Source organism: Aulonocara stuartgranti (genome assembly GCF_965226115.1).
Source record: "Aulonocara stuartgranti genome assembly, chromosome: 18".
NCBI lineage: Eukaryota > Metazoa > Chordata > Actinopteri > Cichliformes > Cichlidae > Aulonocara > Aulonocara stuartgranti.
Window position 1 is genome coordinate 33532647 of NC_138954.1, and position 16968 is coordinate 33549614.

The 16968-nt window shown below is 42.1% G+C and overlaps 1 protein-coding gene across 1 annotated transcript in view; it reads right to left on the reverse strand.

The window, feature by feature from the left end:
* Nucleotides 1-16968, reverse strand: part of pappa2 (pappalysin 2) — an 89258-nt gene that overhangs the window by 18565 nt on the left and 53725 nt on the right. The window contains exons 21-24 of the mRNA XM_082514224.1: nt 8576-8789; nt 6980-7148; nt 4942-5074; nt 4475-4596 (exon numbers count right to left, since the gene is read on the reverse strand). Coding sequence (XP_082370350.1) covers nt 4475-4596; nt 4942-5074; nt 6980-7148; nt 8576-8789 — 638 coding nt within the window. The remainder of the gene's footprint in view (nt 1-4474; nt 4597-4941; nt 5075-6979; nt 7149-8575; nt 8790-16968) is intronic.

Here is a 16968-nt window from a genome sequence, read left to right on the forward strand (position 1 = left end):
CAGATACCTGATATGAAACACATTAGCTCATTCTATGATGAATTTGGAAAATGTCAGCTGCAGTTTGACAGAGATTAATTTTTAGACACTCTCAGTTACTTACAGACCACTTGAAATGGTTTCTGTTGAAAATTAAACTGATATTTCTGTGTTTTCTTTACTAACTAAACACACTGCAACATATTACTTTTGAGCACATGTTATGGTCTCAATTTAGGACTTTAAATGAACACTTAAAGCCACCAAAAAGATCTCAAATCTAAAATTTCATGACTGAGGAGTTGAAACCTGAATGTAGAAAAAAAAAGGGTAATTCCTCTTCAACTATTACTATTTAAAAATGCAAAAATGTGTACAAATGTATTGCTTATGATAGCTGCATAGCTTTTTAGCTACTGTTACTCTGTGTGGGGCCTCGTTGTAGCTGTGTGGGTTCTCTCTGGGTACTAGTTTCCACCCAAAATCCAAAGGCATTCATGTTGCTAGGTTAGGTTTACACCTAACCTAGCAACCCAAATATCACTCAGTGTTTGCTCTGGACTGACGATCTCCAGCGTGTACCACATTTGTTGTAAAATGACAGCTTGGATACTCACGCTGAACTGGACAAGTGGTTAAAAGAATGGTTGGATGAATAAACTCATATATATCGGCTTATAAATCACAGAACATGTATTTCTTTTTAATACTTTTAAGATTAGGCTTAAAACTTTCCTTTTGGCTAAAGTTGGGCTGGATCAGGTGACGCTGAATCCTCCCTTAGTTATGCTGGTGTAGGCTGCTGTAGGATTCCCATGATGCATTGAGTGTTTCTTCTTCAGTCACCTTTCTCACTCACTATGTGTTAACAGACCTCTCTGCACTAAATCATACTTGTTATTAACCTCTGTCTCTCTTCCACAGCATGTCTTTATCCTGTCTTCCTCTCTCACCCCAACCCCCACTCGTGGCAGATGGCCCCGCCCCTCCCTGAGCCTGGTTCTGCCGGAGGTTTCTTCCTGTTAAAAGGGAGTTTTTCCTTCTCACTGTCGCCAAAGTGCTTGCTCATAGGGGGTCATGTGATTGTTGGGTTTTTCTCTGTATGTATTACTGTAAGGTCTACCTTACAATATAAAGCACCTTGAGGCGACTACTGTTGTGATTTGGCGCTGTGTAAATAAAACAGAATTGAACTGAATAGTTGTTTAAGAATATCATTTTCTCAACATACCCATCAGTCTCCTCCACTGATGGGTATGTTTTGCCCAGAGGTACTATTCAAATATTTCCTCTGAGTTATCAATTCTGTCACTAGTTAGCTAACATAAACGAATATAAGTCTATTAGCCGTAACTAACCAACCACACGATGTCATTTTCCTTACTGACAAAAGATGGTGTTAAACATGTTTTAAAAATGTTCAACTTTCAGCACTAACTTCTTAAATCGATAATATCAGTTATATCAGTTAGTTTTTGAGAGCAGGGCTCAATGGTGTATATCAGCCTTTATGTGTTTAGCATCTTGGGGCCCGTTCTTCGTACCTCGCTAAGTAAGTTAGCTGGATTTGATTGTTGACGATTTCGCGTGATCTTGGATCGTTCGGTTCTCCGAAGCTCCTCCGGGACTTGCTGTCATAGCAACAGATCCGTAAGCGTAAACCTGCTCGGGAGCAGGTTTACTTTATGTAAACAGGATTAGATCACGGCCACTCAGGTATGTCCACTTCATGTATACGAAAGCAACAGCGATATTTTACCACTGTTTTACCATAAATAAATAACATCAATGTAACTAAAGATAATGCAGCACCTGATCCTTTTATTGATTCCATACAGATACATACAGGTCATATCCTAAAAAAAGGGAAATGTACTATTAATCATTCTATTTCATGTATTTGATTATTTCAGATGTAATTCATATTTTAGAGTAGTAATACGTATACGCGAGCAGCCCATTGCGGAAGGTGCAAGATTGATAAGGAGAGTTCTCAGAATTCAGCGTATATTGCGGGATAGACAGGATCCTTTAGCTCAGCGCGACAGTGTGCTCATAGAGAGATATCGATATTCCCGTGAGGGTATTATTCACTTAACCAACTTGTTGACGAGGGAGTGCAGGACCACCACCTGTCTTTTTTTGCTCTGCCCTTTTCTTGGTTGCTGTTATGAACAAACAAACAGATTATTTCAGGGTCTCTTTTCAAGAGACTAAAAGCAATATAAGTGATAAATATTACCATTCTGTAGAATATTCTTATATTTCACTTTTACTTGTTCCCATGTTCTAGTGGGTCCTGTTGTGGCTCTAATGTGTAAGGGGATATAATATAACATAATATAATATAATGTAATATAATATAATAAATTTACCCTACCGCCTACTGGTGTTGGCCAGAGGGGCCGATGGCGCGATATGGCAGCCTCGCCTCTGTCAGTCTGTCCCAGGGCAGCTGTGGCTACACCTGTAGCTGCCTCCACCAGTGTGTGAATGTGAGAGTGAATGAATAGTGGCATTGTAAAGCGCTTTGGGTGCCTTGAAAAGCGCTATATAAATCCACTCCATTATTATTGTTATTATTAAATTACTTACGAGTTTAATTTGTCAGCAACTTCCTGCCAGCCCTCTCTCCTTGCTTTTGCAGCCTTTGCAGTGTTCCCTTGCATTTTAATTAAACTCTGAAACTCCTGAAATCCCTCAATCAAGAGTTCTTGCTCTGCTGCCGAAAAATACTGAGCGCGCTCCTTCGACATTTTCGCCGACCAATCAAAGGGTTGCCGATCAATGTTTCTACTATCGATGCGTAGCCCCTGTTAAGCCACCCAGTGATCTCACATTACTTCATCCAGCTGTACTAATCGTCAACAACAGGTGTGTTCGGAGAACCGGAATGGCGAGCTCAAAGTTAGCGCGATGATTTGATCTTGGATGTAGTAAGCGAGGTACTAAGAACGGACCCCAGGCGTTCTTTGATTTCATGTTTTCTTTTGTTTTTTTGTTTTTGTATGTGCATTAACACTTACTTACATAAAAGTTCAAAATAAAGATTTGATTGATTGATTGATGATAATAGGGAAGACTATTGTCAAAAATTTGGGTTGCAAGAGTGTGATTTCAAGTACTTAGGTAGCAAAAGACTCTCTGAGGAATCAGAGATATAATATTATCTCTGGACAAGTGAGAAAGAGAAGACATGCGACTTCTGATGCAAAATGTATGGCAGCAAGTGCTCAGCATTTTATTTTCCTTGGCTTCAAACCGTGAACAATCTTAGTTTTTGTGCTTATCATTAAAGGTGAATCAGTCTGGAGCAGTAGCTCAGTTTACTTCATGCTTTTGTTAAGTGCACCAGATGTTTGGACACATTATTCATCCTGATGGGTGTTTTTGTGTAAAAATCTCTGCACTGTTTGTCAACGTATCAGCTTTCACGCTGCTCTGGACTAGTCGCTTGGCAGCAAGTGAGCAAAACAACAGCAGTTTTGTAACACCTACCGTGCGCTTACAAATGGTAGCAAAAACCACAATGTCTTTCTCAGTTGTGGTTATTTTTTACCAATCACAACATGTTATTTTTCACCACATCCAAGCTCATCACTTATCATAAAAACCTAACAGCTGCACCCAGTTATGCAAGTTGCGATCACAGTTCAACATTAATCAATGAACCTTGAAAGTATGAATATTATATATGCATCAAGCGTGAGTCAGGTAAACTGTATCTCAAACCAGCATTTAAGAAACAATAGCTACGCTGTAAAAACTACTGTTGTGACATTGAGACGGCAAGAGGGGTGTCACATTTACAAAGGACCTCCTGGCCTACACTGGGTGGTTATTGGCTGGCTGAGGGAGGGGTTGTCAGCTGATCCAGCTCACCTTGGCCTTCCAGGCTATAAAAGCTGGTTCAGAAGGACTACTAACTTCCACTTTACCTGGCATCAACCTTCCAGTAACAACAAATTTTCTTATTTGAGTAAACTTCTTGTGTGGACTCCCTCTTTGTCACATACCTTGAGCCAGTTTGTGACATTGTGCCAAAGTTTCTACTTTTTCTTGAGAAAATAAACACGTCTGAAATATGATGGAAAGGAACTATTTTAACCCAACATTGTGCGTGTTACCATATATTGTTTTGCTGATCTTGGAAAAACCAAAAAAATCTAGTCACACTAGTCAAGTTATGTAATCTGGGACGTCACTTGGGATCAAGTAGTTCTCTAAGAGGCAGTAGGTAAATCTACCATCCTAGAAATCTATGGTTTGGATCTGGGTTGCTTTGATTTGGAAAATGATGACATGCAAAGTAAAGTACAAACAACTTTTTTCAATTCAGCATTTCGTCATTCATCACAACATTTCAGCACGTAGAGGACAAGACCAGAAGATCTCCTGTTTAAGGATGTGGACACTCCATGTTTGGGTATGTGTTGAACTTTAATTAAAAAACATTCCCCCAGTATACCGATACTCTACTCCAAAGGTATCTCACCTGAACTTTTTTGGGAACCATCCAGTGTTTCAAAGACTTGACTGTAGTACCATTGGGCAGAACCACCGGGTCATGTAGGTCCAAGTCTACAGCCATAATGCATATTGGGTAGCATTCAGCACCTAAAAAAAAGTTAAAATGAGAAACACAATAATGTAGAAGTCTAAGAATTATAATAAAGTAGAAAAAATGTAGTGTCCATCCAGATAAGCCAAAAAGGATATATGGTAAATGGTAAATGGCCTGTATTTATATAGCGCTTTACTAGTCCCTAAGGACCCCAAAGCGCTTTACATATCCAGTCATCCACCCATTCACACACACATTCACACACTGGCGATAGCAAGCTACATTGTAGCCACAGCCACCCTGGGGCGCACTGACAGAGGCGAGGCTCTGTCAGTGCGCCCCACAAATGGTTTCATTTAGTTTCACAGAAAGAATGAAAATCTAAAGGTCACACTCACCAACAGCCATCCCATGGTCACAGCTGTACTCCACAGAGTTGAGATCTGGAGGAGCAGAACAAGATCCCTGGAGATTGGGACACATGACAAATTCTGCTGTCCATTCTCCATCCTTAGTGCAGCGAATTTCAATCTGGAAACAAATACAGGCATTAAAATCCACAATGGAAAGTCTACACTTGTCCCAGTTTGGGCATTTTTGCATGTATACACATGAATCTCACTATAGCAACAAAATACTTGGTGGAAATACAGGTTCATGGCTGTTTGTAGGAATTTGTAGAAGAAACAAAACTGTATGTGAAATCTGAATTTCAGTTATTCCACAGAGCTGAATCCTAGGAGCGATGTCACATGTAAGCGAAAATGATGTGAGTTTCACCAATCCAAATCAGGATGTTGTAGTGATCTAGTGGGCGATTGTGGCTCAAGAGTTGGCAGTTCGTCTTGTATTCGGTAGGTTGCCGGTTCGAGCCCCGGCTCGGACAGTCTCGGTCGTTGTGTCCTTGGGCAAGACACTTCACCCGTTGCCTACTGGTGGTGGTCAGAGGGCCCGGTGCCGCCAGTGTCCGGCAGCCTCGCCTCTGTCAGCGCGCCCCAGGGTGGCTGTGGCTACGACGTAGCTGCCATCACGAATGGGTGGATGACTGAACGTGTAAAGTGCTTTGGGGTCCTTAGGGACTAAGTAAAGCACTATACAAGTACAGGCCATTTACCATAAAACAGCGGTCCCCAACCTTTTTTGCGCCACGGACCGGTTCATGTCCAACAATATTTTCACGGCCCTTTCAGGTGTCTCGGATAAATACAACAAAATAAAAGCAGTACCACTCCCCCCCAAAAAAGAAGATTTATTCATAACACACGGCAAAAGACACAGGGAAACAACCAATGATAAAAACCCTGAAAACCATGAATCTCACACCCAGGCCTCAACTCTCGCGGCCCGGTACCAAATGACTCACAGACCGGTACCGCTCCATGGCCCGGTGGTTGGGGACCGCTGATCTAAAAGATTTACCTTTAAAAAGATAAGAGTCAGTATTAAAATTTGATTTGCTGATTTATTTTGTAATTCACTTTGTGACCATTTTGACTCGTTTAATACGTAATGTTTATTTATTGCCTTTAAACTATTGTTAATAAATTGTTAATTGACAGTCAGTATTGTTAATTAATGCTGATCAGGTTTTTCCAAGTTAATATGTGAACTCTGTAAACCTTCTGTATCATTTGTGTTATATGGAAGTAGCAGAGGTCAATATTGCAAAAAACGTGAACCAACAGTATTATTAGATTTTAATATTAATGTTGGGGCAGTATCCGTTTTTCTCTGCAAGATATGAGTCTTCTTGTCTGCTGTGTTTTATATTTGTTATTTGCTGTCTTTCTCATTGTTTATGCCCGTGTAGATTACATGCACTTAATCCCGTCTTTTCTCTTAGTCATCACCGAAGTGGATCTTTTTTAATCTCCTGTGTGAATCTGCACCTTCCTATATGAAAAACTTTAATTGCTTTTTAGAATAATTATTTTGTGTTAAGTGTGTTTTCTATTTAAAAAAGCATTGTTTGTTCAGAGCATTCAGAGTTGGTTTGACCATGATGCTGTCCACAGTCTGGACTCCTGCTGGCAGGACACATTTTTAAACATTTACAATGACAGCCATTGTTGAGGTTTTGTCACACTTCACTTACCCTGCATAAGAGCTCCTGGGTGACCCCAAAATTATTCCTCTAGAAGTCTGGGGCAATACTAATGCATTAGCCATGAACACTGTCACAGTTACTGTACCATGTTAGGAGTCAGGCATTGTGTGATTTGTGAAACTGACTTGTACAGCATGACTTGGAGTAGAGGTGTTAGACCACTTTTTTCTTCGGCTTTTTGACAAAACATTTAACAACATGCAGCTTAGCGAACTCAACTGACACTCAGAATCACTCTCCTTGTGATCGATCTAAAAGCGTTTTGCTAGTCATGACTGTGTACAAGCACTTTGAGGTGTTAAATAAATTAACAGCTGTTGAAACCTTACATTTTTTGTTGTGTCCGAGCACTGAAGGGTGCAAACGGTGTCATAGTACAGGCCATTGGTGCAGGTGTACATGCCCTGGAATAGATCAGGTGGGGCCGGGCACGATATCGGCTCGCAGCCAGTTTCCTCCCACTGCCCTCCTTCCAGACACTCTATCTTGAAGTGCTTCCTAGAGACAACAGGTAATACACACATCTCTCAATGACCCGAATTATCACAAGACCTCATCCAGTTTAACACACACTGCTGTTTTGCGTGAAGCTATAAGGAAGGTTTACAAATGAGACATTGACCAGACAACTGAACACATTACATGGAAAAATGTTGGGATGTACTGAAGCACGTGTTGTAAGAAACGCTGAACACACAACAGTGTAAACAATATTTCCTGTGTGCTGCATGTTGGGTGTAAATGCAACAGTGTGTGTTATAATATTTATGTGGGTACATCTGTCAAAGGTAAAAGTAAAAAGCCTGTTTAAAGCTCTTTAATAGCGGGTGCCTTTTACTTTCACATGCTGAACTAATAAAGCATCAGGGGTTATTAAAATGTTCACTCATGTCGGAGGAAGCATAACTCATAAAGACACCCAGCTGCAAATGGAACTTCCAAATAAAAAGTTGTTCATTGGATTGCAAAGAAATTTGGGGTAAAATCCATCCATTCATCTACCCATCCATCCATTTTCTTGTACTGATCCAATCTAAATGTCATAGAGCGAGAGGCGGGGCACATCCTGGACAGGCTAACGGATCCCACTCAGATTCATATCTGTGGTAAATTTAGAATCACTAGCAAGCTTTCTATGATATCAAATAGCCTTTCTGTTTGGTATTTATTAATCTGCTTTCAAATACAAGACCATCCTGACCCCCCAACGCCGTCTGAAATGTGTGAAGAAAGCCGACTCCTGAAGGAGGACATAAACTTACGCCACAGGCTGCATCTCCTGTTAGGAGACCCTCATTTCATTATAAACATGGGATCTGTTTTCAGTAATGAGCAGTTACTTGGGGAATACAACTGGCAAAGGAATGACGAGGCCCAGTTAGCAGCAGTACATATTTTATTGGACCCTAATGTGAGTTTGCTCCCAAACTGAATATAGGTATGTGGATGATGGGCCAAAGAATACCTCTTAAAAGCTGTATACTCATTGATATTTAAAACTTTCCCCTTTGGGTTCTGGGTGTTCATGGGATGCATTGTTACAACAGTGATTAAGAAAAAAAATCTAAAGCAAAGATTCTAATTTTATGAACTAGTGCGTAATGGGAATCTTGTAAAGTAAAGGAAAAGAGAGAATTTCCTCCATTACGCATGGAGGCATGTGTAATTAAACACTGTATTTAATTTGGTTTGTCTATGCTGACTAGTGTCCCATTTGGATATAACAAGTAAACGCCTGAAATAAAAAGTTTTCCCATTGATAATTTAAGGAATCATTCAGAAGACGAAACGCCTGGAATTAGAATAAGAAGACATTTTTTTGTGCGTGTTTCAAGCTTTATGCTGCAATTAATACTTAAATAGTGAATGAACTTTGACTAATGCTACTCTGTTGACTGTACTGCCAGCATTTCTGCCCAACTTACCGTCGTATCTTCTTTTTGAGGCTCCCTAACACATAGAAGCCTGGGTTGCATTTGTAACGACAGACAGAGCCAACATCGTGCCCTGAAGCTAGACAGTCTGCTGTTAGCAGCTTGGCATCGGATATGCTTGGCACCTCTGGACATTCTATCTTGCAGTAGGCCTCTGGCAAAGACCACAGCCCGTCCTCCAAACACACCAATCTGTCACTGTCACCTAGGGAGGAGAGAGGGAGAGGAAGGCAGAGGGGAGGTGAAGGATTTTAAGATCTCCAGAGAATTTTAAAGTAGAGCCAAACAGCTAGGTTAGTTGTGTACTTAGCTTTGTTATGTTCACGTTTATTTGACTGCATGAATATAGCAGAACTTCTTATTTTAATTGAATGATAATAATGTTTAATGAAAATTAAGAAAAACCTTAAGGTTCAGAGATCACTGGTATTCTCGCTCTAATATTGTAGGCCTTTACACTATAATAAAAGCAGTTCCAAATGACTGTTGTATTGAATTTGTGCTCAATGTGTAGTTTGTGGCTCAGCTGCAGGAGAGGGGTGGGGCAGTGGCCCATCGGCCGGCAGCGGAATGGGCGCTGTTGCCACTGCTGTTGGGGGAGGCTCAAGCTTGCCACTGGCGTCTAGATGTAGCTTCGAAGATGTGCGTGGAGCCATCCTGGACCTACTTGTCCTCTCACTGGCAGCAATTTTGCGGCAGTGGAATGGGGGTGAAAGATCAGACCTTTGCGTTTGCTCCGCGGCTCCATGATGCAGCGGTCCGATGGCTTCAGCCGGGACCGTCACCAGAGGAGGCACAGTAGCTGGATCCGGTGGTCCAGGAGCAGTTTGTTGAGGGGTTTCCAGGGGAGACAGCACAGTGTGTCAGTTGCCATCGGCCCGCAAGCCTGCATGCAGCGGTCACACTAGCTGAAGACCACGTGGCAGCACGGCCAGAGGAGGCCGTGCAACCAGCAGTGGAGAGTCGCCTGGTTCCGGCCCCGAGGAGGTTCCCCACCTCTGCTATAGCTTTGGAAGCTGCGGGGCAGTCATCTTCCCGTCTACAGCCATGGGACGCTAACTCTGTCTCTCTTGCAGGTCTCTCCACATGTCCTGGCAGCTGTAGACGCTGCGCCCCACCCACCAGAAACCACAAGAACGCCGGGCCAGGAGTGCTGGAAGTGCAGGCAACCAGGATACATCAGCTGAGAGTACCCACCGATGGAGGTGGATCAGGTGTTCTATGTCACTGGCCCTCAAACACCCTCGATCTGACGCATCCCTTAATTCTCTGGACAGATTGGGCGGGGTTTAATAATCAGTTGGGGTAGTGTGTGGGGATGCGTTCACGACCTATGACGGCATGTTGTGTCTGTGTTACACTCAGATGTGGCGCTATTCAACGCTGACTTTCTGCCAGCTCCTGCCAGATTTCCCACTAGAGGAGTCTCATGATGACACCTTATGCTCAGCATTCGACGAAGTGATAGGAACTGGTGGTCACATGGTGCACCATGACGCAGCACTAACCTGCTCACATTTTGTATCATTTAAAGATAGGCTGTATCGAGTGAGTCGTGACACTTGCACAGAAAAGGAACACGCCCAGTTGTTGGTGCCAAAAAGCTGCTGGAAAAATGATTTTCCAAACAGCTCACTATTATCCTATGATGGAGCATATGGGGTATGATAAAACTCTGGAACAAATAATGGCCCGATGTTATTGGCCAGGCATCTAGGCGGATGTGCGCCAATGGTGTGTGTTCTGCCCGGAATGTCAGCTGGTGAACCACCCGGCCATTTAAAAAGACTATGAAGTGGTACAGTCAGACAAGTGAGGAGCCACACAGATATATCACCTCAGCCTCCTAAAAGCACGGAGAGAGGCTGAAACCACTTCTCTGGTGAGCTTGGTGAAGGAAAGAGATGAGTTGGGGTCGGAGTTGCCAAATTCCACCATACCATCCTTCCTCCGTGGTGATAACTATCTCACACAGGCTGAAAGAATGGATATTGCTACATTGCAATAATGTTTTGCAGATATCACCCCCCTGCCCGGTCACACTCATAGAGCACCATTTTGAAACACGCCCTGGTGTGACGATGCATTCAGAGCCCTACAGGTTATCTGAACATAAAAGACAAATTGTTCAGAACGAACTGGCTGAAATACTAAAGCTGGAAATAACAGAAGAGACACACAGTGCATGGTGTAGCCCCATTGTGTCCCATAGTGACAAAAGATGGGTCAGTATATTCCTGTGTCGACTACTGCAAAGTGAATGAGGTGTCGCAGTATGATGCCTACCCAATTCCCCAGGTCAGAGAGCTACCTGGACTGGTTTGGCACTGCTGGCTTTTTCACGAAGCTGGATTTAACCAAGGGCTACTGGCAAATTCCCTTGTCTCTAGAGTCCAAGGAAAAAATGGCTTTCTCTACTCTGTATGGTTTGCACCAATTTCCCACACTTCCAATCGGCTTGTTTGGAGCCCAACCACTTTCCAGCAGCTCATGGACCGGGTGCTATGTTCAATTCAATTCAATTCAATTCAATTTTATTTATATAGCGCCAAATCACAACAAAAGTCGCCTCAAGGCGCTTCACACACTGCGTATGCTGCCTCCGGTCATCCTGGGCATGTACAGCGGGTGGCTGCAGTCCTGGAGTCCCTGAGGCAAGCGTGACTCACCGCCAATTCAAGGAAATGTGTGGTTGAACAGAGGGAGGTACAATACCTGGGGTACCGCTTCGGACGCAGGCAGGTGCGCTGTTAGATGGATAAAACAGCAGCCATTGCATTACGCCCGCATCCCAAGATCAGAAAAATGGTGTTTAAATTATGCAGCAGGCTTTCCCATTTTGCTGAAATGTCATTACAGGAACTGAAAATGGTACTCAGTAGTTTTTGTGGCTTCATGTGCTTTTATACATGCGCATCTCCTCCCAGATCTGTATCAGGGCATCACTGATCTCACAGACAGTCTGAGGTACAACCTGGACCAAAACATAATGTCCCAGAGGTGTTCTATTGGATTTACTCAGCCTAGCATGGGGGCCAGTCACTGTTATCAATTCTTTCATCCTCCACAAACTGCCGGCATGCTTACCAAATTAGGCCAGGACTCACTGCCAGTGGGTCCAAGGATTTCATCCTGATAACTAATGGCAGGTGCTGTTGTCTATCCTGTAGAGGTCTGTGCATCCCTCCATGGATATGTCTCCTCAGACTATCAGTGGCATGGTGGATGTGCCAATTCCGGTATTCTACAGCAAATTAAAAGTTGGGCTCCACAGTGCCCAGCAGTGTCCTGTTTGGAGGTCAGTTTGTATGACACTGGCAGTGTTCCTCCTTGCACAAAGGAGCAGATACCAGCCCTGCTGATGGGATAAAGACCTTCTACAGCCCTGTCCAGCTCTCCTGCCTCCTCCGCCATGCTCTTGAGACTGTGCTGGGAGAAACAGTAAGTCTTGATGTGCCATCCTGTAGGAGTTGGACCGACTGTGCAACCTCTGTAGCATCCAGATATCGCATCATGCCAGCAGCAGTGACACTGACCCATGCCAAATGCAAAACTAGCGAAAACTCAGTCAGAAAAGATGAGGAGGAAAAAAATGTCAGCCAGCCTCCACTTGTAAAAACATTTGTGTTTTTGAGGTTGTCTCATTGTTGCCCATCTAGTGTACCTGTGGTTAACTATATCAACACCAAAGCAGCTGAAACTGATTAACAACCCCCTCTGACACTTGAACTGATATCTTGGACGTGAACTTATATCCCAGAAGTCTTAATGACTTAATGTTATACAATGATTAAACCGTGTTCTTTATTTATTTCTTTATTTCTTTTGACCAGTGTATATACTTAAGTCTTTTTCTCTATGGCCTTCAGAACTATATATACATCTACATATATATATATATAACATATATATTTAGATGTGTGTATATATATATATATATATATATATATATATATATATATATATATATATATATATATATAAAAAAACACCCAGCACGCCCCTGCGGGCGGTTTATCCTTCAAGCTCGGGTCCTCTACCAGAGGCCTGGGAGCTTGAGGGTCCTGCGCAGTATCTTAGCTGTTCCCAGGACTGCGCTCTTCTGGACAGAGATCTCCGATGTTATTCCCGGGATCTGCTGGAGCCACTCGCCTAGCTTGGGAGTCACCGCACCTAGTGCTCCGATTACCACGGGGACCACCATTACCTTCACCCTCCACATCCTCTCGAGCTCTTCTCTGAGCCCTTGGTATTTCTCCAGCTTCTCGTGTTCCTTTGAAAGCTGCTGCTGGATAGCGTAGTGGTTAGACTATATATATATATATATATATATATATATATATATATATATATATTAGGGGTGCAACGATATTCGTATCGATATTGAACCGTTCGATACAGTGCTTTCGGTTCGGTACGCATATGTATCGAACAATACAACATTTGTAATTTATTTTATCAACTTTCCTTCTGACGATGCTGTCTGTGTTGAGCGCTCAGTGAATCTGCGTTCGACTACTCCGCCTAGGCTGCACTGTCGAGCGCAGATCCACTGAGCGCTCAACACAGACAGCATCGTCAGAAGGAAGAGCGCAGGGCAAGCTAGCAAGACAGAAGTTAAGCTCTCCTTTTAACATGGACCTCCCCCACCCTCATTCAGATCTGGCGTTTGGAATTATTTTGGTTTTCATGTGACGTATGACCCTGAAGGTAAGCGAGTCATGGACTAAAGTAAAACAGTATGTTGGATGTGCCATGCAATGCTCAATTACATGGGTGGGAACTAGTGTGTTAGCGCAGTTAGCTTGTTAACATGTTGGCCGTCTAGCCCCATGCACGGGGCGATCGGCGGTAGCTCGTTAACGGAGATTTGCCGTGTTGTGGTGTTAAGGTCATTTCAACGAGATTAACCTGAAAGCACTAGTGGGAACACAACGAATATGACTGCACATTTACGCCGACATCATCCTAGTGCAAAGACAAAAACAACAAGCATGCTACTAACTTTAGCCGAGTCATTTAGACAGCTGTTAGCACATGATTCTCCTTATGCTGCTGAGAATATAGCCCAGAAGAAGCGGATAGTATAGCTTTTATTTTGGAAAGAGACATTTCTCTGTAATAAACTCTCTTTTCCAAAGATGAGTGATTCCTCAATCAGATACAGGGCTTGCAATATCGCTAGCCTGACGTCCTGGGGCTAGCGATTTTTTCAGTCAGGCTACCAAAATCTATCTCTTCCCTGCCCGTCGGGCTATTGTAGGAAAAATCTATGTCAATGCTTTTGCATTCTTTCAGAAATGTAGCTGGGTAATTATGTCATTGGCATCGGTGAGCCACTGTCAATATGTGACATATTGAAGTGACATATTGAAGTCGCGTTTGAATTTGCGCTTGTTTTTTTGTTAGACTTTAAAGTTCTGATGCTGGCCTATAAAGCTCTGAATGGTTTAGGACCAAAATACATCAATGACCTCCTGACCCAGTATGAACCTTCCAGATCCCTCAGGTCATCTGGATCCGGTCTTTTATCAGTTCCCAGAGTCAGAACCAGACACGGAGAAGCTGCATTCAGCTTTTATGCTCCTTATATCTGGAACAAACTCCCAGAAAGCCTCAGATCAGCTGAAACACTCAGTTTATTTAAATCCAGGTTGAAGACTCACCTGTTCTCAGCTGCATTTGAATAAAGCACCAAATCCACACTTTAAGCTTAAATTTCAAAACTTACATTTAACTACTGATTTTATCTACTGTTCTGATTTTATCTGTTTTGATTTTATATAGTTGTTTGTTTGTTTGTTAATTAGTTAGTTAATTTGCTTGTTTTATTCAATTTTAAATCATGCTTTTTATTTGTTCTTGTTTCTAATGTCTCTGTAAAGCACTTTGAATCACCTTGTTGTTGAATTGTGCTATACAAATAAACTTGCCTTGCCTTGCCTTGCCTTGCCTTTCACTTTGCAATCGTGCGAACTGTGTATAGAGAGCGACAGCACTGATCTGTGAGTGATGATAATTTGTGCACCAATTCCTCTGACATCGTCTTATTAATCGTTAGCTTACTATGCAAACATGACAAGTGAAATCACCCGCAGCTTAAACATGTGAGAGGTTGATCGCGCAGAGAATCGCTGAGCTTATGTGAGTGCGTGTGTAAAAGCAGCAGGATTTATATTTGACTAGGATGACCTGGATGACTGAGAACCTTCACAGACAGATATATATTTCAGTTCTGCTGAGCCAAATAAGACAGGTCGGGGTGAAGAAGTGACAGCCAAAGAAAAGCTTACCACAAAACGGAGAAGTTATGACAAATGAGACTATGAGGCAAAAAGAAAGTGCAGCTTTATGGTTTCATGGACAAAAGAATTTCTGTGGCTGCAATATGACGAGCTAAATAACCAGGGCTGCACATAAGTGGTCCGCAGGTGCGCATTCGCTGTCAAAATAAAAAACATGCACAAGGGTTAGGGTTAAATTTAAAAACTGTACTTTTGAGTTTAAATATATATTTATAATTTTAATAAATGACAAATTAAAAGGGCATGAACATTTTTTTTGTATCGAAAAAATATCGAACCGTGACACCAAAGTATCGAACCGAACCGTGAATTTTGTGTATCGTTGCACCCCTAATATATATATATATATATATATATATATATATATATATATATATATATATAAATAAACATCTTAAGCACCTGCAATGCTGGAACTGTGCTGCACAGCCATAAAAGTAGAATATAATATGCAATAAAACACAGGGGGGAAAAACAAGTATGTAAAAGTTTCATAGCTCTGTCTTGTACAGTTATGAGCAGATTGAAACTTCACTGTTGCCCATAGCTAATATTTTTCAAGGCTGAATGGCCCCACGTGAAGCATGAGTATTGTTATGTGTGGAGAATGGTAACACTCTAAACCTTTCACAACTTTTATTAGGTCCATAATGAATCTTTAACATGAAATCTCATTTTTCACGTTTTGGAATAATGAAAAATGCATTACCGCTGTACTGGTGCACCCTGAATATATTTTTGTGAACTTCATAGTGTGCTTTCAGTGCTGAGTAATACACGATGGACTTCAAACATACTCCACAGAACCAAAAGCCACAAACAGAATTATTTCAGCACAATCTGTATTTAGATCAGGAATCCATGGGTCTTACTGCTGACTCTACTACAACATTTCACTGTGGCTTTCCAACCGCCAACACAAGTGTGGACATCACGTTCATTCCATTTAATCACTTCAAGAAGCGGCTGCTGCATTGCATAACCTTACTAAATAACCTCTACTGGTTATTCTATGCTTGTGTCCTAATTGTGGGTGCCACAGGCAATATTTGTTCTCTATGGTCTTGATGCACGTGAGCTTTATAAAAACACTGTGGGCATCTAAGTACGAGAAAGTTGTGTGGTGTCTATGTGTGCGTGCAAAGGGGACAGGAACATGCCATATAGATGTTTCTCTCAGAGTTCATCCTGAATTTCAATAACAATTCTGTCAAGAACACTTTAGTCAAAATAGGACCCTTATTCCATCTGCAGTTTATATTTGGCGGCATGGTTCTATTCTGAAACTTCCTCATGTGCATGGAAAGTTAATAGAAAGTGAGAGAAGCAGCATTCACACAACAAAACAGGTATGACAATGGACACAACACTTAAGTCAGAAAACTCTGGGCTTGACGTGGGCTGCAAAGCAAACTGCAGATAAGCCAGCAGATGAAATGTGATTTGACAATAGGACAGACAGAAGGGTATCTGCTAGGAGAGCTGGCTGAACTTGACACTTTGGCCTGCCCGAGCTAGCAATGTTTCATGAAACCACCTAATATTTAATTGGCCGTAAAGCTTCATGGAACATCAGCGGGAAGAGCAATCCTAACTGAAAGTTTGTAAATAACATTCCAAAGTGATTTCAGTCAACCATGCAGATACGATGCTCCTTTCTGAGCTGCTCTTCTGAACAAATGTGCTTTAAATAAACAGCTATATCTGACTGTCAGGAGCTAAAACCACTTCATCTTCTGGAGTTTAGTTGGTGAAAGCATTTTGCTGTGATCAGTAGACTGTTGTAACTCCAGCAGCTCAGTCATAAAGCGGTTTAAAAGATTATTAGCAAAAGTCATCAAAATAATAGAAATTACAGAAACAAACTTAAAACTTTCCTTTTTGATGAAGCTTTTAGCTACAGCTTCCTCATAAGGTTTCATCTATGTTTGATTATTGGTTGGTATTTTTGAAGAGTCTTTACCTTACAACAGGGGTGGGCAACTCCAGGCCTTGAGGGCCGGTGTCCTGCAGGTTTTAGGCTACGTTCACACTGCAGGCGAAAGCGCATCAAATCCGATTTTTTTGACCCTATGCGAC